This window comes from Aquarana catesbeiana, linkage group LG08 (assembly GCF_042186555.1).
Source record: "Aquarana catesbeiana isolate 2022-GZ linkage group LG08, ASM4218655v1, whole genome shotgun sequence".
Classification (NCBI taxonomy): domain Eukaryota; kingdom Metazoa; phylum Chordata; class Amphibia; order Anura; family Ranidae; genus Aquarana; species Aquarana catesbeiana.
In genome coordinates this window covers 274,855,415-274,877,504 of record NC_133331.1, presented here as the reverse complement: position 1 = coordinate 274,877,504, position 22,090 = coordinate 274,855,415, and the positions used below count along the sequence as shown (strand labels likewise).

The following is a 22,090-nucleotide window of genomic DNA, read 5'->3' as shown; positions in this document are numbered from 1 at the left end:
CCTTCTGTAATGTTTAATACATCCTCAAGAGAGAACGTGTGTTATGTGCGAAAGATGTAGTGATCAGTTTCTAGTTCAGTAGAAGTTCTAGTTCTATTTTCCTAGAGAATTACAGGGCCGGGAAATGCATGATGCTGCAAGACTAGGTTTGTATTTCACAATAATCCAAGCCATATGCATAGCATGATTACAACAGCTTTGGCTGTAGCAGGTCTAAGCAGGGCTGCTTGATTTTTGCTAATTACACCAGATAGCTGTGAATTCAAGACACTCCCCATGGTCATGTGAAAATTTCCATCAGTGGCATCACATGGTAGGTCTAGCAGATGATGGTTCACGGGAAATAATTTTTCATGACCATTTTGGATAAACAGTTACAAGGTATGAGAATTTATCCGAAATTTAGAAACATCTGAAAAGAAAAACTCCCATACATTTAGATTGTGTGTTGACTGTCAAATATAGCTAATAGTATTGTAACGTTTCACTCTTTTATACTTTATTTTTATGATTATATTTCATAGGCTTAAACAAGTCAGTTGTGAATGATATAGCACTTACAGTATGAATTCTGCAGTAGAGAATGATCCTTTGCAAATTGAATTTTTGCATAACTTAGTAAATGAGGCGAAGCTATGTTGACTTTATTTGGGTATTCTTTGTAATTAAGGATGAGCTCCAGCGTGTTCCCACAGCCCAGGTGCAGAGCTCGCCAGGAAGTCGGCACTGCGCTAATCACAGGCAATGAGACATTTACCGGATGTGCGGCTGCAGATGTCTCACTGCCTCTGATTAGCGCAGTACAGTGCCAACTTCCTGGCGGGCTCTGCACGTGGAATGTGCGAACACGCCGGAGCTCATCCTTACTTGTAATGTGTGTTTTCACTTATCCTCACCTCATTTACTAAGCTAAGTGAATATTCACTTTGCGTGTGAACATGCTGTACCTCTAAAGTACATCTAAAGCCAAAATGTTTTTATTCTTCTTCAACAGAGCAGGGGATAGTTAAAATCCCTGTCAATTTTTCTATTGACATCTGTTTCAAGTTGGGGAGATTTTTCCTAATTTCCTGTCCTGTGGATACGACAAGAAGCAATAGGAAAGTTCTCTAAAGTAAGGGAAACCCCCTTCTAGGCTTTTGTGTACACTTGCAATTGAGGGCAGCAAAAATAGGCAGTTGAGCAATGGTTTTACTGTCCCCAACCGCCCACCCTAAAATAACATGGCAGCCTGGTAAAGTTGTACACAGTTGTACACACGCCATGGTGCTTTATCATTTACATCCCTGTTTTTTTATGGGGCCTCGCCACAGTGGCAGGCCTAGTGCTAGGCTCATGGTTGCAGCGTGGTATTCGAAAAAAAGGTTCGGCTGCTAAAAAAAAAAAATGCAGACTTGGAGGAGGCAACAGTATCACCTGCTGAATCCCTGTTAGCTGCTCCTGTACCAGACTCTGAAAAGTGATCTGCAACGCAAGTGTTAATGAAGCCTTAAGCCTCATACACACAATCAGATTTTCCGCAGACAAAACCACAGACTTTTGTCCAAAGGGTGTTGGCTCCAAACTTGTCTTGCATACAAACGGAACACAATTGTTGTTCAACAAACACGAACGTAGTGACATACTACCTGTTTTTTCAGCTCTTTAGCGCCACCCTTTGGGCTTCTTCTGCTAATTTTGTGTTAGTAGAAGTTTGGTGAGTGTTGATTCAGGCTTTTCATTTTGCGCTTTTCAGTTCGTTTCTGAACGGCCGTTTGTCAACCAGCCATGTTGTGGAATCGGAGGAGATAACGTGTTATTTATTATTGGCCTTGGAGTTGCTTTGACCCAAGTCCAGTCCAGGAACAGGAGGAGGAGGATTTCTTGGTTGCTTTATTTATAGTGACCACACTATGTCATATGCCTTTGCTGCGGGAGCTCCAGGAGAATAATCCAGATGATTTTTGGAATTATCTCTGGATGATGGACCCCTGCTTTCACCAACTCTTGGCATTGTTGACCCCCTATATTAAGAAGCAGGACACATGCATTAAGGCTTTTATTTTATTTATTGATTGAATAATGATTTGATTTGGGATATTTTCTATATTTTTGGATGCATAGAATGCACCTTTTAGTTAAGTTTTATTGGCAGATAGCATGTCTAATTTTATTTGTTTTCTTTTTTTAATGCACAATAAAAAATTAGGGAGAATAATACTTGGCTATGTGTTTTACTTCAAATGACAGTTTGGCAGTAGGCAGTTACATTATAAAAAATACAATGTAAAATTAACACGGGACACCAACATAGTTGTATCTTTGATCATAAAAAACTACGGGGAAATGGTGTTGTGGTAACTTGCACCAAAAAAAAAAATAACATGCATAATAATATTGTTCTTGATATCACAAGAAAAAAAAGAATTTTAAAATTTGTTTGCCATAACTCCATCAGTATCACCAGCAAAGCAGCTTTATTATTATCCCATTAAAGAAGAACAGAATTGTGCGCTGCATTTGGAGATTTCATAATTTGCCACGTCACAAATGATAATTCTCCATTACGAACGCTAGTTTACAAGACCGACCGCTTCGAGCTCGTCCTTGCTTCCGAGCATGCGTGTTTGTACTTTGTACTTTTGTCCGATGGACTTGTGTACACACGCTCGGAAAATCCGACAACAGACATTTGTCCGTGGGAAAATTTAAAGCCTGCCATCCAACATTTGTCCGCAGAAAATCCGACAACAATTGTCCGATGGAGCGTACAAACGGTCGGATTTTCTGCCAACAGCCTGTCATCGCACAATTCCCGTCGGGGGAATCCAATCGTGTGTACGCGGCTTAAGGCAGTTATCATTGGAAGAAATGTCCACAATGGAAGATTTACCCTTTATTCCTTTTCTGACGACAACTCAGAATGTTGGATTTCTTAACCCATTGAGCCAGACAATGGTCACTTGGATAAAATGGAAAAAGTAAATACAGCCAGTGTAGACCTAGAAAGCTAAAAAAGAAAAAAATCTGACAGGGGCTCTCACCCTTACCACTGTATTCAAAACTAAAAAAATTGACCTAATATACACTTTAAGTAAATCAGCCCCCTTGTGTAGGCACTGAAAAATGTTGCCCCTATGCTACAGAATGCTGTGAAATAGCAAAGTAGTGGTGGATGATTCTCAAGTGTATTTTGTATCCTTTCAAAAGGTTGACTTTACATATAATATAAAAAAAAAGTAGGCAGATATGGTCACATGGAAAGCTTAACCTAAATATGCTTTACTGTTCAATAAAAAAAATCAACATGCACAACCCCGAACACAAAAGAAAATAAAGTAAAGCAAAACAATAGAAAACAGTCATATGTTAATATTCTTTTATAGCTCAAGAAGAAATATTTTAACTAATTTAGCTGGATTTTTTTAAGGTGGCAATATTCCTTTAAGGCACATTATAAATGAGGTCAGTGTTCACTGTTGGATATTAAACAATGCAGGTCTGGCTTTCTAAAGGATACAATTCACATAAAGGAGATCAGGTGATAGCTAACTTTTCAGTGAGTCCAAAGCTGATTCTCCAGCTTACACTCCCTATCTGTTGATTGTCAGAAGCCAAGGTTTGTTTCTCCTCCATAATTAAAGAGACACACAATCTTTTAACTACCATGATTATAGTATAATTAAGAGAGGCAAGCGGTGGCGGTGCGTCCATAAGGGCGCACAGGCGCCACCCCCTCTCTCCAGCCACCCCCTCTATCACCAATAGTTAGATTTATGCATTGCATGAATCTATCCATGGCCACCACTGCCACCCCCTATTCAGGCACCTGAATTACAGCGGCGGGAGTAGGCTCTAATAGGAGTCAAAAAAGGTAAACAGAGAGCGCCATGCTTGTTGCTCGCAGTTCATCCAGGTGTGTTAGAAAAGCGAATGAATATTCACTTTCCTAACACTGAACCGCCTCTCCACCAATCGGGTGCTCGGGTCTATTACCCGTCACCTGATTGGCTGAAAAGACAAGTGCTGTGATTGGACGCCTATCAAGCGAGGAGAGGACGGGAGAAGACATCAAGGACATGAAGGACACCATTGTGCCCGCCCGCCGCCGTCACCTGCTGCCCCCAGAGACAGGGTAAGTGCTGGGCAGTTGGCGGGCGGGCACAGTAGCAGCATTCGATGGGCACAGTGGGAGCATTTGATGGCACAGTGGGAGCATTTGATGGCACAGTGGGAGCATTCAATGGGCACAGTGGCAGCATTTGATGGGCACAGTGGCAGCATTTGATGGCATGGTCGGAGCATTTGATGGGCACAGTGACAACATTTGATGGGCACAGTGGGAGGATATGATGGCACAGTGGCAGCATTTGATGGGCACAGTGGGAGCATTTGATGGCACAAGTTGGGGAGATTTTTCTTCATTTCCTGTCCTGTAGACATGACAAGAAGCAAGAGGAAAGTTCTCTAAAGTAAGGGAAATCCCCTCCTAGGCTTGTGTGTACATTTGCAATTGAGGATAGCAAAAATAGGCAGTTGAGCAATGGTTTTACTGTCCCCAACCACCCACCCTAAAATAACATGGCAGCCTGAAAAGATTTGTACACACACCATGGTGCTTTGCATGGTGCTAAGAGTGATTATGCAGGCTTTGCATGCTGTACAGTCATATGCACGAAGCCTAATATAACAATTTACATGTATCAGTTTTTAACTAATGTGCCTGTTAACTATTTTCATTACTACCTACTTATTGCTCCTACTTTAGGCAAAGCTGCTACTGAGAAAGGAATTAATGTCAGAAGGTACCCAGGTGCACTGTGTCAGTAGCATACCCTTCTGTAATGTTTAATACATCCTCAAGAGAGAACGTGTGTTATGTGCGAAAGATGTAGTGATCAGTTTCTAAATAGCTAGAGAATTACAGGGCCGGGAAATGCATGATGCTGCAAGACTAGGTTTGTATTTCACAATAATCCAAGCCATACGCATAGCATGATTACAACAGCTTTGGCTGTAGCAGGTCTAGGCAGGGCTGCTTAATTTTCGCTAATTACATCAAATAGCTGTGAATTCATGACACTCCCCATGGCCATGTGAAAATTTCCATCAGTGGCATCACATGGTAGGTCTAGCAGATGATGGTTCATGGGAAAGAATTTTTCATGACCATTCTGGATAAATAGTTACAAGGTATGAGAATTTATCTGAAATTTAGAAAAATCCGAAAAGAAAAACTCCCATACACTTAGATTGTGTGTTGACTGTCAAATTTAGCTAATAGTATTGTAATGTTTCACTCTTTTGCACCTTATTTTTATGATTATATTTCATAGGCTTAAACAAGTCAGTTGTGAATGATATAGCACTTACAGTATGAATTCTGCAGTAGAGAATGATCCTTTGCAAATTGAATTTTTGCATAACTTAGTAAATGAGGCGAAGCTATGTTGACTTTATTAATCTGGGTATTCCTTGTAATGTGACTTTTCACTTATCCTCACCTCATTTACTAAGCTAAATGACTATTCACTTTGCTTGTGAACATGCTGTACCTCTAAAGTACATCTAAAGCCACATTTTTTTCATTCTTCTTCAACAGAGCAGGGGATAGTTAAAATCCCTGTCAATTTTTCTATTGACACCTGTTTCAAGTTGGGGAGATTTTTCTTATTTTCCTGTCCTGTAGACACGACAAGAAGCAAGAGGAAAGTTCTCTAAAGTAAGGGAAATCCCCTCCTAGGCTTGTGTGTACACTTGCAATTGAGGGAAGCAAAAATAGGCAGTTGGTTTTACTGTCCCTAACCACCCACTCTAAAATAACATGGCAGCCTGATAAAGTTGTACACACGCCATGGTCCTTTGCCATTTACACCCCTGTTGTTGAATGGGGCCTCGCCACAGCAGCAGGCCTAGTGCTAGGCTCATGGTTGTAGCGTGGTACTTGTATTTGAAAAAAGGCTGCTTAAAAAAAAAAAAGCATACTTGGAGGAGGCAACAGTATCATCTGCTGAATCCCTGTTAGCCGCTCCTGTACCAGACTCTGAAAAGTGATCTGCAACGCAAGTGTAAATGAAGCCTTAGGCAGTTATCATTGGAAGAAATGTCCACAATGGAAGATTTCACTTTTATTCCTGTTCTGACGACAACAATGTTGGATTTTTTAACACATTGAGCCAGACAATCGTCACTTGGATAAAACAGAAAAAGTAAATACAGCCAGTGTAGACCGCAAAAAAAAAAAAAAAAAATCTGACAGGGGCTCTCACCCTTACCACTGTATTCAAAACTAAAAAAAGTTTGACCTAATAATACACTTTAAGTGAATCAGCCCCCTTGTGTAGGCACTGAAAAATGTTGCCCCTATGCTACAGAATGCTGTGAAATGGCAAAGTAGTGGTGGATGATTCTCAGGTGTATTTTGTATCCTTTCAAAAGGTTGACTTTACTTATAATATAAAAAAAGTAGGCAGAAATGTTCACATGGAAAGCTTAACCTAAATATGTTTTACTGGTCAATTAAAAAAATCAACATGCACAACCCCGTACACCAAAGAAAATAAAGTAAAGCAAAACAATAGAAAACAGTCATATGTTAAAATATTTCTTTCTGAGCTAATTTAGCTGGATTTAATTATATTAACTAATTTAGCTGGACTGTTGGATATTAAACAATGCTGGTCTGGCTTTCTAAAGGATACAATTCACATAAAGGAGATCAGGTGATAGCTAACTTTTCATTGAGTCCAAAGCTGATTCTCCAGCTTACATTCCCTATCTGTTGTTTGTCAGAAGCCAAAGTTTGTCTCTCCTCCATAATTAAAGAGACACACAATCTTTTAACTACCATGATTATAGTATAATTAAGGGAGGCAAGCAGTGGCTGTGCGTCCATAAGGGTGCCCCCTCTCCAACCACCCCCTCTTTTACCAATAGATAGATTCATGCATTGCATGAATCTATGATTGCCACCACATCCCTTTAAACCAGAACACATATTAATTACACAGGTTCTGTGGCTGATTAAAGTGGTAATTAAACTCACTTGGTGCCTTATCTGCATTTAATTAGCCTCAGAACCTGTGTAATTCAAAGGTGTTCGGGTTTAAAGGGATGAGGTGGCAACTATACATGAATCTATCCATGGCTACCGCTGTCACCCGCCTATCAGGTGTCCAATCATAGGAGAGGACGGGAGAAGACATCATGGACATGGAGGAGCATGGAGGACACCGCTCGCCGCCGTTACCCGCTGCTCCACCGAGACAGGGTTGATGGCACAGTGGCAGCATTCGATGGGCACAGTGGCAGCATTCGATGGGCACAGTGGCAGCATTCGATGGGCACAGTGGCTGCATTTGATGGCAAAGTAGGAGCATTTGATGAGCACAGTGGCTGCATTCAATGGGCACAGTGGCAGCATTTGTTGGCACAGTGGGAGCATTCAATGGGCGCAGTGGGAGCATTTGATGGGCGCAGTGGGAGCATTTGATGGGAGCATTTGATGGGCACAGTGACTGCATTTGATGGCACAGTAGGAGCATTTTATGAGCACAGTGGCTGCATTCAATGGGCGCAGTGGTAGCATTTGATGGGCGCAGTAGTAGCATTTAATGGGCACAGTGGCAGCATTTGATGGGCACAGTGGCAGCATTTGATGGGCACAGTGGCAGCGTTTGATGGGCACAGTGAGGCTGCAATTGATGGGGGTTTTTTTCAGGATTTTTCAGTTTGTTTTCGCCCTCCCAAAAATTTTGAGCACCAGCCACCACTGGAGGCAAATCTAAGAGAATTTCACCAGTCTCTATAGTTTGCCAACAAAAATACCTGACACGGTCACAGACAATGTTTCTAGGCCCATTTTCAAGTTTAAATTCTCAATTGGTTTCTGATGTTTCTTTTAAATTTTGTGTAGTCATCATAAATACCTTAAAATTCATCCATTTTAATTTATGCCTGTGTCTACAGTTAATTCTGCTCTCTCATTGTCCCCCTTTTAGTCCCAAATTCAGATGTACTGAGAGTGGAGAGTGTAAGTGATGACAAGTGATAAGCCTGAGTGAAAGAGTACATCCCTTTAGACAATAATGATCCTCCCTGGTGGCCACTGGATGGTGCAAATTTTAGCCATGCTGTGCTGATAGTTGATCGGTTACTGAATGGACCTGTGTCTTTTTTTCAACCTTATAAACAATGTAACTGTTCCCAGCAACCAATGGTCAGGCTGAATAGCTATATTTGACACTATGCAGTGGCCAGCTGCCTGCCTGTGTCAGGTCTGGCTTCTGCTACTTATGGACAGCTCTTTTCTTTCAGTGCTCCGAGCTGCTCAGCTATCGGTTAATTACTAGCCAGTCATTGTTTCCACAGTGACTCACTGGGTTACCATTAACCTGCCTCATTAGTCCAGCCTACAGCCAGCCTGTTTTGGCTATTTAGACAGCTTAGCTCATTCTCTCATCGCCCTTGCATGGTCAACAATATCCAGTGTGTTCCTGTCTATGACCTGGCCTGTTCTGATACCAGTTCCTGCTTTGGCTCCTTACTACGTTGATTTCTGGCTTCCTGACCCCGGCTCATCTGATTACCTGCTCTGGCATCCAAACCCTGGCTTCAGGGCTAAAATGAGCCTGGAGATGTGTCCTTTTACTGTGGCTCCCCCTGCTGGCTGCTATGCAGAGCCAAAAAATATCAGCTACAGGGATGGACTAAGGATATGCAAACATTTAAGAAAAAGAAAGAAAAAATATTTCAACAATACTAATACAGCATTTTGAGTCTGTGATTAATTATCTTTATTAATACATAATGTTATGAATGTGATTTTAGTACTCCTTTAACTGCTTGTGGACCAGCCGCTGCAGTTTTACTGCAGCAGGTTGGCTCCGCTGCGCGAAATCACGTTAATGTACATGATCTCGCGAGGTCCGCATAGGAGGTGCGCGCCCGCCACAAGCTCCGTGAGTCCGACCGTGGGTCCCGCGGATTCGATGTCTGTGGGGATACCCGCGATCGTCTTACGGAGAGGAAGAACAGGGAAATGCTGATGTAAACAAGCATTTCCCGTTCTGCCTAGTGACAGGACACTGATCACAGCTCCCTGTGACCGGGAACAGTGATCAGTGTCGTGTCACACATAGCCCATCCCCCACAGTTAGAATCACTCCTTAGGACACACTTAATCCCTGCAGCGCCCCCTCCTGGTTAACCCCTTCACTGCCAGTCATATTTGTTCACTGTTCACAATGCATTCACTGCCAGTCATATTTACTTTTGCATTTTTAATCGCACTGATCGCTGTATAAATGTGAATGGTCCTAAAATAGTGCCAAAAGTGTCTGATGTGTCTGCCATAATGTCCCAGTCACGATAAAAATCACTGATCTGCAAGGAGGAATGGCAGAGGATCCCCAAATCCAGGTGTGAAAAACTTGTTGCAATTTTCCCAAAAAGACTCATGGCTGTATTGGATCAAAAGGGTGCTTCTTCTACTAAATACTGAGCAAAGGGTCTGAATACTTAGGACCATGTGATTTTCAGTTTTTCTTTTTTAATAAATCTGCAAAAATGTCAATAATTCTGTGTTTTTCTGTCAATATGGGGTGCTGTGTGTACATTAATGAGGAAAAAAATGAACTTAAATGATTTTAGCAAATGGCTGCAATATAACAAAGAGGGAAAAATTTAAGGGGGTCTCAATACTTTCCGTCCCCACTGTATATATACCACGAGAAGCACATAAGTTGTAAATCATAGTCCTGGCTTAAATTTTGATACCAGTCCACTAGATAGTACACATAAAAAGCAGATCTAATTCTAGTATGATACTCAATTAGTGATAAGCGATAAACACCAATCTAAGTGAAACGACTTTCAAAAAATGTGAAAGAAAAAATTAGCAAATAAATGAAAAAAAGAAATGTGTCCATAGGAGGAGGGTCTCCACAGAGAGTGAGCCAACAATCCTCTTCATACATAAAACGGCATCAATGCATAATAATAGTTAATCAGTGACAAGGGATAAGCATCAACTGAGCAAAATCAATAAAAAATAAACCAAGAAATTATACATTGATAGAAAAAATGTCCATAGAAGAACATCCACGGAAAATGATTCATCAGTTCTCCTTAAAGAAACTCCAATCGGAAAGAAATCCAACATTTAAAGCGAAGTTCCACCCAAAAATGGAACTTCCGCTTTAAGGGAAGGTGACCCACTGACATGCCACATTTTGCATGTCATTTTTTTTGGGGGGGGGGAGCGGAAACCCTCTTTTTTTTTTTTTTTAATTGGAACTCCGCTTTAAGGTGTGCATAAAAAAATGTTTCTCCTTCGCTGTGCAAGAGTCCACCACCAAGTGATAAAATCAAAGTTGCCTCTTACCAGATCTGTAGGACCATCATATTATAAATGTGGTCATGTGCGCTTGCTGCATACAAATTAAAAGCCATTCCACCTCATCAGAACTGATGAATAATTTTCTGTGGATGTTCTCCTTTTATGGACATTTTTTCCATCAATGTATAATTTCTTAGTTTTCATGTCTTTTTTTATTTCTTTCACTCAGATGATGCTTATCACTTGTTACTGATTACGTATCATGCATTAGTACTGTTATATGTATAAGGTGGATTGTTAGGTCACTCTCTGTGGAGACCCTCCTCCTATGGACACATTTATTTTTTAATTTATTTGCCCATTTTTTGCTTCACAGGTTTTTTGAAAGTTATTTCATTTGGATTGGTGTTTATCGCCTATCACTAATTGAGTATCACACTAGAATTAGCACTGTTTTTTACATGGACTGGCAGCACTGTATTCTGGCCTAGGCCAACAAGGCCCAGGCCTAGGGCAGCACTTTGCAGGGGGGCAGCACGAAAAGAGTCCCGCCGGCTTGCGCTACACTGTTAGAATAACACCAGTCTTATGGGGCGGACTGGGCTGAGAGGCAAATTAGTCTAGTGCCCCCATAAAGCAGCCGCACTGCTTCCAGTATGCAGGCGGCCAGCATTCTGCAACTGCGGGGGGGAGGGGGGGGCGCCGCTTCTAATTTTGACTGTCCTATCATCCTGGACCACAACCCTTCCTCACTGTGCTATATGTTTCCTGCAGCACCATTGGCATGGTTATATCTTCTTATTCCTCTCCATAAAATTATCAGAAATTTGTGCTTAAAGTAGAACTATAGTCAACACTTTTTTTTCTCATTTTGGATAGAAAAAGGGAGGGTTATAGCCCCTGTCAGTTTATTTTCTTACCATCCTTGTCCCATTGCAGAGATTTCCCTTCACTTCCTGCCCCATAGCCAAACAGGAAGTGAGAGGAAATCTATACAAATTAGGGGAATCCATTGCAGCCCCCCCGGCCCTCAGACCCAGTGTCCCCACTTGAAAATTTCAGGGCGGGTCTTAAACAGCAAGGGGTGTGGCCTTGACAGGAGGGGTGGGTCATATTTAAATTAGGGGGTTCACAAGTTTAGTCAGGCCTAGGGCAGCACAAAACCTAAATACACTACTGTGGACTGGTATCAGTTTAAGGTTTTAAAGTGGCTGCTTTTTCTTTACAATCTTGAGACCTAGCGCAAACATTATTTATTTTTACATTTTCTGGTTTAAATTTTGCTAGAATAATGCTCCATGAAAGAATACTTCAAAGATACCATTAAAGTCACATGCTTCTGCATCCCTGCAGCTGTCTAGGTTCTCAGAAAGTGGAGGAAAATTTATTATAAACAGCCATAGTCATAGTCATTCTAAGCCCCAAAAACCAGCATGAAAGAATAACTTCTAAACACAGAAAACAACCTCCTTTTAATAAACCCAGACAAGCAGTTTTTTTTTAAATTCCTGATATCTCTAAGATTGACTGGTTGGTAATTACTTTGTGTCATACATAATTGATGGAGAGGTTTCATCTTCTGATATGTAATACTTTAACATGCTACTGTGATGTAGCAGAAGGTCCACCAGAAGTCTCTTGTTCTCTGCTACATGAAAGTCTGAGAGAGAAGATACTACCACAAGGAGAGAGAGGCATCATGTTTTTCTTTCTTCGAGAAACACAGCGCACTCTGAATGAGACCAATGATAATGGGACAGCAAGCAAAAGCACAAAAGGAGGCAAAAAAAAGCTTATGAAATCAAGGTCCAGAGGACGATTAAGTGATGATGGAGCAGAGAGCCACTTGGAGAAAGAAGAGACAGTTGCTGTGAGAGAAGAGAGAGTTCCTATTACGGAGACGCCTATCTTGCGATCTCTAAGAATGCGGCTTAAACATAACACTGCCTTAAAGGTAGGGGAGAAATCTTTAAAGGATCAGTCAATCCAAAGCTGATATTTAAGTTCTGATTAGAAACAGGTCATAGTTCAGCCATTGTGAATATTGGGATTCTCTTAGGATCTCTTGACTCACGTGCTGTCCAGGATCTCACTTTATCTTAACTTTATAATTTTTCTTTGTTTCTTAGTTGTCCAAGGCTGGAACACATGTTACCGTGCTAATTTTCCTTCATTGTTCACAATGTGTGTTCTCTTCTTCTCATGAGAGAATAAATTCAGTTCAGCTAATCCTAATTTCCTGATAGCTCAGTTCTTCCATATTTCTTATTAGTTTGGTTAACTTTCTCTGCACTTTTTCCAGTTCTCCATTATCTTTTTTTGTAAACTGGTGCTCAAAACTAAACTGCATATTTCAGATGAGGTCTGCTTAATGATTCATACTGGGGCAAAATTATGTCTCTCTCTCTCTCTCTAGAATCTATACCTCTTTAATATATGAAAGTACTTTGCTAGTTTTAGACACTGCAGCTTGGCATTGCATGCTATTATTAAGTCTATGATCTACCGGAACTGTCAGAGAGGTTACCTGGTTGGGCGCCGTTGTGTGCCGGTGCACGTTGGTGCGCGCGTTCCTGTGGGTGCTGGGGCACCTGCCTCTATGGACACTGGTGTTGGTGATCCGGCTGGCCATGGTGTGCGTGGTGGTGCCCGGGTGCACGCGCGCGTTCGCGTTAGCGCGCGTCCGCGTTAGCGCGCGTCCGCCTATGGGCGCTGGTATGCGTGTGCCTGGTGGTGCTGGTGTGTGCGCCGCTGTCCGGGGGCGCTCTCGGGCACGCCTGTGCGTACCGGCGCACACACGTGCGCGCGTTTGGCGCCAATCAGCCTATTTAGGCTTCCTGCACTCTCTGCTCGGTGCTGCCTGATCAACAGCTCCTGTACCTAAGTTCCCGTTACCTGCTCCTGTGTTCCTGTGTTCTGATCTGTTGACGACCCAGCTTGCCTATTGGACTCCCCTGACTTCCGCCTGCATCTGACCCTGGCTTGTTTGACTCCGCTTCTGCCTTCTCCTCTTGTGCCTCTGCTGCTCGCCTGTTGCCGAACCCTGCCTGTGTGTGTGACCAGTCTGTCCGCTCCTGCTCAGCATTTGTTGCCTGTGCTTCTGACTACCACCTGCTGTTTGTGGACTTCCTCTTTCCGGGATCCGGACTTCTGCACAGGCTCTCATACCACTCCGCACTCGCGGGCTTCCTGTCTGCTCTGTCAGGGGCCGCAAGTCGGATACGTAAGGGAGCCTACCCTCTGCCCAAGCGGACTCACTGGTCTGGTAAGTGAGAGACCTGACAGGAACTCCCAGGTCCTTCTCGGCCATTGACTCACCCAGCTGTTCTCCTAGAATCTACGATGCATGTTTTTAGCCCCCGAGTGCATTAAAACCTCATTTGCCACATAGTTGCCTAAATAAATGGTGCATTGAGGTTGGCTTGTAAGTTGGAGACATCCTGTAAGGACTTTATTCCACTTAGTGCCTTCTGCAAATGCTGAAATTGTACTTTTACTCCCAAGCTCTATACCATTTCTTTGCTAAAATTCAATAAAAAATGTGTAAAAGGCGCCCGAGGGCTGATAATTAGGTTTAGAGGATCTGAATGTTTTGTTTCCTAAAAGTTGGGGCGATCCCGTAATCTAAACAAGGGAGGCCCCCAATTTAACGCATACTCCTATGTGATATGTTATTCAAAACTCAGGGAACATGGTTGCAGTCCTACCTCTTTAGGAACCAGAATCTGTGTGTAAGATTATGTATGATGGACATGGCATTCTATTCTGGTTCCTTTCTTGTTCTCCCATTGTTTTACTTCTGTATTGTTCCGACTTTAATAAAAAGATTGGAACCGAAAAAATGTGTAAAAGGAGTTAACAAATCAAATCACCCACTGTTTTCTTAAATATTAAAAACTCTGGGGATGAAATCTCTCAGTTTTCAGAATTGGTTACCTGCCATGACCATTAAGAGGGGCTCTCCAATTTGGCTTTGAATACTCAAAGTTCCCTTTTATGAAATATCACACTTGAGGTGATTGTAACCGTATTCACAGTTTGGGGCTTGTATGAAATATCACAATATTACATTTGCAGAGGGAAGAGACTTCAGATATGATCACTCGTCCTTAATTCTGTCATTAAAGAAGCCATTGCTGACTCTCACATTGTGCACTTGATTTAAAATTTCAGCTGATTCACAGGGGATAATGGGAATTAAATCCCAAGAAGGATTACAGATGTTCGCACATAGAGTTTAAAAATAGCTTTAGCATTTGTTTTCTGTTCACTTGCTCAATAGATTTTTTTAGAACTGACTGTAAAAAAGCATACTGCTCTGTTGGGTCACAGGAATACATTTACTCTTGTACTCCTGTCACCCCAAGTCAGTTGATACCCCTGTCTCCCAAAGTCATGCTTGCTATCTGCTGATGGGGCAGAGACAATATGCTGACTGATTACTGGCCATATGATGGTCAGCTCTCGGTCTTAGAGCTGATGTAACACCTGCATGGTCAGACAGTTTTATTTTATGCATTCCAAACTTCTCCTTTAAGCATGCAAAATCAATTAGTGAAACATAGTTACATAGTAGGCAAGGTTGAAAAAAGACACAAGTCCATCAAGTCCAACCTATGTGTGTGATTTTATGTCAGTATTACATTGTATATCCCTGTATGTTGTGGTCATTCAGGTGCCTATCTAATAGTTTTTTGAAATTATCGAGGCTCCCCGTGGAAACCACTGCCTGTGGAAGGGAATTCCACATCCTAACCGCTTTTACAGTAAAGAATCCTCTATGCAGTTTAAGGTTAAACCACTTTTCTTTTAACTTTAGTGAATGGCTGCGTGTCTTATTAATTTCCCTTTTGCGGAAAAGCTTTATCCCTTATTGTGGGGTCACCAGTATGGTATTTGTACATATACCCTCTCAGGCGTCTCTTCTCCAGAGGGAATAAGTTCAGTACTCGTAACCTTTCCTCATAACTAAGGTCCTCCAGTCCATTTATTAGTTTTGTTGCCCTTCCCTGGACTCTCTCCAGTTCCAGCACATCCTTCCTGAGGACTGATGCCCAGAACTGGACAGCATACTCCAGGTACGGCTGGACCAGAGTCTTGTAGAGTCTTGTAGAGTATTGTAGAGTGGGAGTGGGAGTGGCTACTATAGCTTGTAGGCAGAACATTCGACCGGAAATGTACGATTTAGCTGCAGTTAGCTGCTCCGTCGAATCTTCTTAGAACATTCGACAGACACCATAAGTCTTCAATGACAGATTCGACCTTAATTATTTTGGATTTTTGGACGACTGCATTTTTTAACGAAACGAAATAAATAAAAACGAATTTCGGGAGTAAATAATTAAATTTATTTTTCGGACCAAAACAAAATTCCGAAACGAAATATTTCAGTGTGCACATGTCTAATTAACTCCAGAGATAAAACGATAATTCTCCAACTCCACAAGACTCTGGACAGCATACTCCAGGTACGGCTGGAGTTAATTAGACATGTGCACACTGAAATATTTCGTTTCGGAATTTTGTTTTGGTCCGAAAAATAAATTTAATTATTTACTCCCGAAATTCGTTTTTATTTATTTCGTTTCGTTAAAAAATGCAGTCGTCCGAAAATCCGAAATAATTAAGGTCGAATCTGTCATTGAAGGCTTATGGTGTCTGTCGAATGTTCTAAGAGGATTCGACGGAGCAGCTAACTGCAGCTAAATCGTACATTTCCGGTCGAATGTTCTGCCTACAAGCTATAGTAGAATTCTAATGTTGTATGACACTAGTAATAATTATATTTATTATTACTAGTCAACCAACATTAGAATTCTTCTATAGCCTATGGGCGGAGCATTTGACCATAAATGTCTGCTCGCGGCGACTGCTTCGTCGAATCTTCATGTCGAATCTTTTCTCTCTATGTCGAATAATCTTGGACTAATAGAGTTAGGTTAAGCACATTCAACCTTTTTTGCTATTGTCTCTATAATGTCGAATCTTTTCTCTCTATGTTGAATCTTTTCTCTCTATGTAGAATAATATTGGACTAATAGAGTTAAGGTTAGGCACATTCGACCACAGATTCGATGGACACAGATCGCTATTGTCGGCGTCATGTCGAATCTCCTCTCTATATCGAACTGTTGTCGCAACGAAAACGAAAATAAAGCATTTGTTTATGTCGGATCTTTTGGTTTTCGGATTCTGCATGTTCGTTATCATTTGTTAAAACGATAACGAAAATACCCGAAATTCGGACGAAAATGCATTTGGACAAAAACGAATGCACATGTCTAGAGTTGATCCCCTTTTTAATGCATGCCAATATTCTGTTTGCTTTGCTTGCAGCAGCTTGGCATTGCATGCCATTGCTGGGCCTGTCATCTACTAGGACCCCCCAGGTCCATTTCAATCCTAGATTCACCCAGAGATTCTCCCCCTAGTGAGTAGATTGCATTTATATTTGTATTTAAAATAACATAAAAAAGAAAGCTGTAATGTATGATTATAGTGATCAAAGAATATAGTGACTTGTAAGTGATTTATCTGGATAAATGGAGATATGAAAACTTCATATAGCCCACTAATACATAAATAATTATGTGTAATCACAAGTGAAATGTGCAAAAAATGATCAAATAAAAAACAAATAAAAATTGCAAAAGTTCTCCAACAAGGTCCAGTCCACTCCGATGGGCTGTTAAAAGAAGCTCCACTGAATATACAGTTCATAATAGTATTCCAAGTGATGATTCCTCAACCCTCTATTCAGTAGTGACATGCGACCACAACCCCAAAGAAGATGTGATAGAGTGTGACAGGAAAGTTTCTCCACCAGTAATAATACTGCCGCTTACCAGCTTATTAGATCTCTTGTTTAAGAAGATCAAAAGTGCCTGTGGCTTTTATCCCCAGCCCTGGGTCTTTGTGCTTGGATGGCTAGATGTTCCCAGACTCTCTGCTCAGGGTATCCTCTGTACAACTATGCTAATCCTCAGGAGCAGATAGAGCAGAATAGGGTTTTTTTCAGTGCTGTTCTCGTTTATTGTCATTTCTTTCCTTGCATCTCTTCTGTTTCTTGTTTAATGGAGACATGAGATGACAACTACCAGATCAGACCGTCTTGGCTTTAGCACCATCAGATAATTATTTCCTCCTCCATAAACCAGCACAGGGAATGTTTTGCAGCTCCTCCCTCTTCCATAGACATAACTAAGGTCCTCCAGTCCCTTTATTAGTTTTGTTGCCCTTCCCTGGACTCTCTCCAGTTCCAGCAAATCCTTCCTGAGGACTGGTGCCCAGAACTGGACAGCATACTCCAGGTACGGCTGGACCAGAGTCTTGTAGAGTGGGAGAATTATTGTTTTATCTCTGGATTTAATCCCCTTTTTAATACATGCCAATATTCTGTTTGCTTTGCTTGCAGCAGCTTGGCATTGCATGCCATTGCTGGGCCTGTCATCTACTAGGACCCCCAGGTCTTTTTCCATCCTAGATTCCCCCAGAGATTCTCCCCCTAGTGAGTAGATTGCATTCATATTTTTGCCACCCAAATGCATTATATTACATTCTTCTACAATAAACCTCATTTGTCATGTAGTTGCCCACCCCATTAATTTGTTCAGATCTTCTTGGAAAGTTTCCACATCCTGCAGAGTAGTTATTGTCTTGCTTAGCTTAGTATCATATAAATGCAGAGATTGAGCTGTTTATCCCATCTTCCAGGTCGTTTATAAATAAATTAAATAGGATTGGTCCCAGCACAGAACCCTTGGGGGCCTAGCTTTCTGAGTACCCATTTATCACCATCCTCTGAACTCGCCCCTTTAGCCAGTTTTAAATCCATGTACTCACCCTATGGTCCATGCCAACGGACCTTACTTTTTACAGTAAATTTTTATGGGGAACTGTATCAAACAGCACTGGGTATGGTCACGCAAATTCTTCTGGATTTAGCATATGTAAATTTAACCAGTGCTGTATTTAAAGGTCATGCTTCCATGCAGTGGATAATCTTGGTGACCCTAACATGTTAGTTGTAAAAACAAAAACTGAAAAATAATGTTGTGTATGTATATATTTAATGTCTGATCCCTACACTCAATGTTTATTGTGTATATGCATATGTATATATGTTTTTAAAGAGAGTAGAAATTACATTTTTTTCTGCTGCTGCAATGATGACTTTTATGTTTAGATGGTAGCTCTTTACAGAGGCAAAGTTCTTTAATATATAATTAGGTAATTCAGCATTACAATTTTTAAATATTGTTTTAATGAAAAGAAAGAACAATACAAAAAATATTTACAGAAAAAGATATTAAAAAACATACAAAAACAACAGTAAAATAAACTAGATTCAAAGATGAAAATATCTAAAGTGTTTTTTCAGCCTTTGAAAAAAAATTAAAATAAAAGTCAGTATCTACAAATACTGTAGTTGCTGGCTTTTAATAAAAGGACACTTACTTGTCCAGGGGTCCAGCGCCGTGCTCACCTGAACCGCTTCTTCGCCAGTCTTCGGGGCCCCTGTATGTTTACTGTGGGCAGCCGGCTGTGATTCCTTGCGCTGCATTTCATGAATGGTCCCGCAGCCTTCTGGGACTAGTGACATGTCCCAGTAGGTTGCAGGTGGGGGAGGGGGGAGGACATAAAGTAGAACTTCACCTTTAGGATGAAGTTCCACTTTAAGTAAAGTCTCCCTCCAAACAGTTTGGGGCTTGTCAAACCTCACCATTGTCACAAGGATAGCTTAATTTTAATTTTCCTTTACCAAGATACTATATTAAGGGGAACAGCCAAGGTGGCAAATTTGCCATATGAAATACAGCTATGACTTTACAATGCACTGTTGGACCTTTCACTATTAAAGAACTCACTGCTAACATGCCCCTCCTGACATACTGAATGCAAAGATGAAGTGCAGAAAAAAATACTTGAACTGAACAAAGTCAGCAACTTTGCCTAATTTTTGGAAGATGGGACTTGTGGATACCCCTATTTGTAGTAAGTGCCACAGAGATCATGGGGACCTCATTCACATGCTCTGGCATTTTACAAAACTATTGGGTGAGTGTCACAGAAACCATAAATTCAGTCTTTCAAACTGAAGTTAAATTATACCCTACAGCTTGTCTATTAGGAATCCTAGATCAATGCACGCTTACTAAAGCAGCTAGCTCTAAAGCCCAGTTCCAGGCCAGAAAGCTTATACTGCAATATTGGAAGTCTGAGCAACCACTCACTCATAAGCAATGAGTCCAACATATGGGAACCATGCAGCAACTTGAGCGTGTTATCTTCCATAGGGGGTGCCCAGCTAAATTTGAAAGGTGTGGTATACCTGGTCGGCCACGCATGTGCTAGACAGAATTTGGTGATATATTCAGTACCCTTATTAGGCTGTATGATTGAAGTTGCTGTTTATTCATACTGAATTTCTCAAATGCCTTTTTTGGACTACATATATTCTGTAATGGTATTGTAAACCAAGTCATGTTTACCCTGAAGGTTTTAATTATGCTTTGAGCTGAATGGGTATATACTGCCTATTGTACACTTGATCTGGAAATATTTATTAAACTTCTTTGTAATTTAAAAAAAGGATATATTTAACTGAATTGTGTCAGTAAACATGATGTAGCCATGTTGTTTTAGCTACTTGCATTTGCATAGCTAAATTTACGCTTTCCCACTTGAATGTTTGTAGCTTTTTCCTGTTTTGCAATTTACCCTTCGTATAAAATCTTCTTTCAGAAATAATTTTTCTGCTTTAATTCATTCCCAACAGTTCTCAACTTTTTTAGATTCCAATTTTTAAAGTGATCATGCAGTGTACTAAGACTAATGCCGCGTACACACGATCGGAATTTCCGTCAGAAAAAACTTGGATGGTTTTTCCGATGGAATTCCGCTCAAGCTTGCCTTGCATACACACGGTCACACAAAAGTTCTCTGAACTTTCAACCGTCAAGAACACAGTGACGTACAAAACTACGACGAGCCGAGAAAATGAAGTTCAATGCTTCCGAGCATGCGTCAAATTGTTTCCGAGCATGCGTTATTTTTTGCGCGTCTGAATTGCATACACACGAATGCATTTTTGGATAGGAACTTTTCCCGACCGAAAAATAGAGAACATACTCTCAATCTTTTGCTGGCTGGAATTCCACCAGCAAAAGACTGATGGAGCATACATACAGATGCAGTTTCCGACAAATAGCTCTCATTGGAGTTTTGCTGGCGGCATTTCTAATCGTGTGTACGCGGCATTACTGTATGATGTAAAGAAGGAACAGGAGCAAGTAGTAGAGCAGTTGGTGTTTCCAGGCTGGTATTATAGCTGGCCCATTCTGGGTGGTTATTTAGCAGTGGAAAAAACAAAAGAGAGGATTAAGCAGCAGCTTTTCTGGTCAGTAGTTACTAAGCAGTTGAGGGATATTGGAAATTTTTAAAACCCCTCATACAATTGCCTAAAACTGAGGTCTGTTTCTAAAAAGTTTGTTATGAATCTGGTCAAGCCACAGCTGAAGTATTATAGGGCACCGGAACATATTGGCAGTCCTAAACTATTTTGCCCAGTATCCAGAAGCAATCCCTCTCAGAAACACATCCTCTAAGGTTATAGCAAAAGAATAGCTCATTCAAGTCACTCTGCAGCAGTGTGTCGCACTCATATACAGTTACATGGGATCCTGTACGGTGTGCTGTGATAAAATTCAGCATGTCGGCATTTTATTGCAGCTTGCTGCATTGCAATGTGAATGGGACACATTTATCATTAGGGCCCCATCCACACCTTAGTCTATCGGAATCACAAACTGAGTAAAGAGAATGGGGAGTTGTACTGAACACAGCGCCAACTCATTTTCCCAAAAGTCACAAGTCAATGACAAAATCAAATCAAATAGTCAGCTTCAGACCCAATGCAGGCCATCATAAATTACATTAGAACATTCCAGTCACAGCATTGACTGGAATTTATATCACGTTTGGTCTCTGTCAAATAGTAATTTAATTCTGTGCATCAATATGTTGTTTGCTAGACTGTAAAAGACAGTCATCTGGAAAACTGCAACTGTTTGAAAAACTGGCATCAAGGGAGTGGTCACTGGACTTTTATAATACACTTCAACACCACCTGAGCACACTTTGACTGGTGATTTCATTTCTGTAAAGGCCCTCCACAGAGACCAGAAAAAATGACCATCTGCAGCTCAAAAGCTCTTGTTTGTCATTAAAATTGCTTAGGATATTAGAAAAGTCCGTTATGGGAGAGCCAGTGACTCTATCAGGGAAAATTGGACCCTGAGTGGAGGCAATGCACTACTAATGATCTGAGCTGGATTTGCAGTCAGTGACATGTTGGGCATTTTATAGCTACATTGTTCAGACCAGTGATCACAGTGTATGGTCAATGGAAGTCTTCCAGCGGATTGCAGTTTTAGGATGTCATGAATGTGACTGAATGCCAAGAACTGCAAAGGAAGCTGATACTGGAAGATATAAAAAGGTGTACCATAACAAATCATGGCCTTAGAAACACCCACTTTTCAGCATGCCCACCAATGCCTCTAGGTGTAGCAATATGGTTACATTAAATGAAGGTACAACACTTAGCAACTCACATGGTTGACGATTTAAAACAGTCACATCTAAGTATGTAGGCATCCGGGGTAAAGCGGGCCACATAGACCATCCCCCACACCGCTGGCTCTCACAGCTGTCAGTCTGCAATCATGACTGAGAAGACTACCCTGCAGTAGAGCGGTCTGAAAGTGAGGC

General features: G+C 41.2%; 1 protein-coding gene across 4 annotated transcripts in view; it reads left to right on the top strand.

The window, feature by feature from the left end:
• Positions 1-296: 296 nt before the first annotated feature.
• LOC141106496 (calcium-binding protein 2-like) overlaps positions 297-22,090 on the top strand; it is a 170,250-nt gene continuing 148,456 nt past the window's right edge. Inside the window, exon 1 of one of the 4 annotated variants that reach the window (XM_073597304.1) lies at positions 297-381. Coding sequence is in view for 3 of the 4 variants with exons in the window: in XM_073597300.1 (XP_073453401.1) it covers positions 11,880-12,272 (393 nt within the window). In the remaining variant the exon portion in view is untranslated. Of the gene's footprint in view, positions 382-5,078; positions 5,105-11,848; positions 12,273-22,090 lie in introns of those variants that run through there. The other 3 variants (XM_073597303.1, XM_073597300.1, XM_073597299.1) reach the window with 3 other exon arrangements.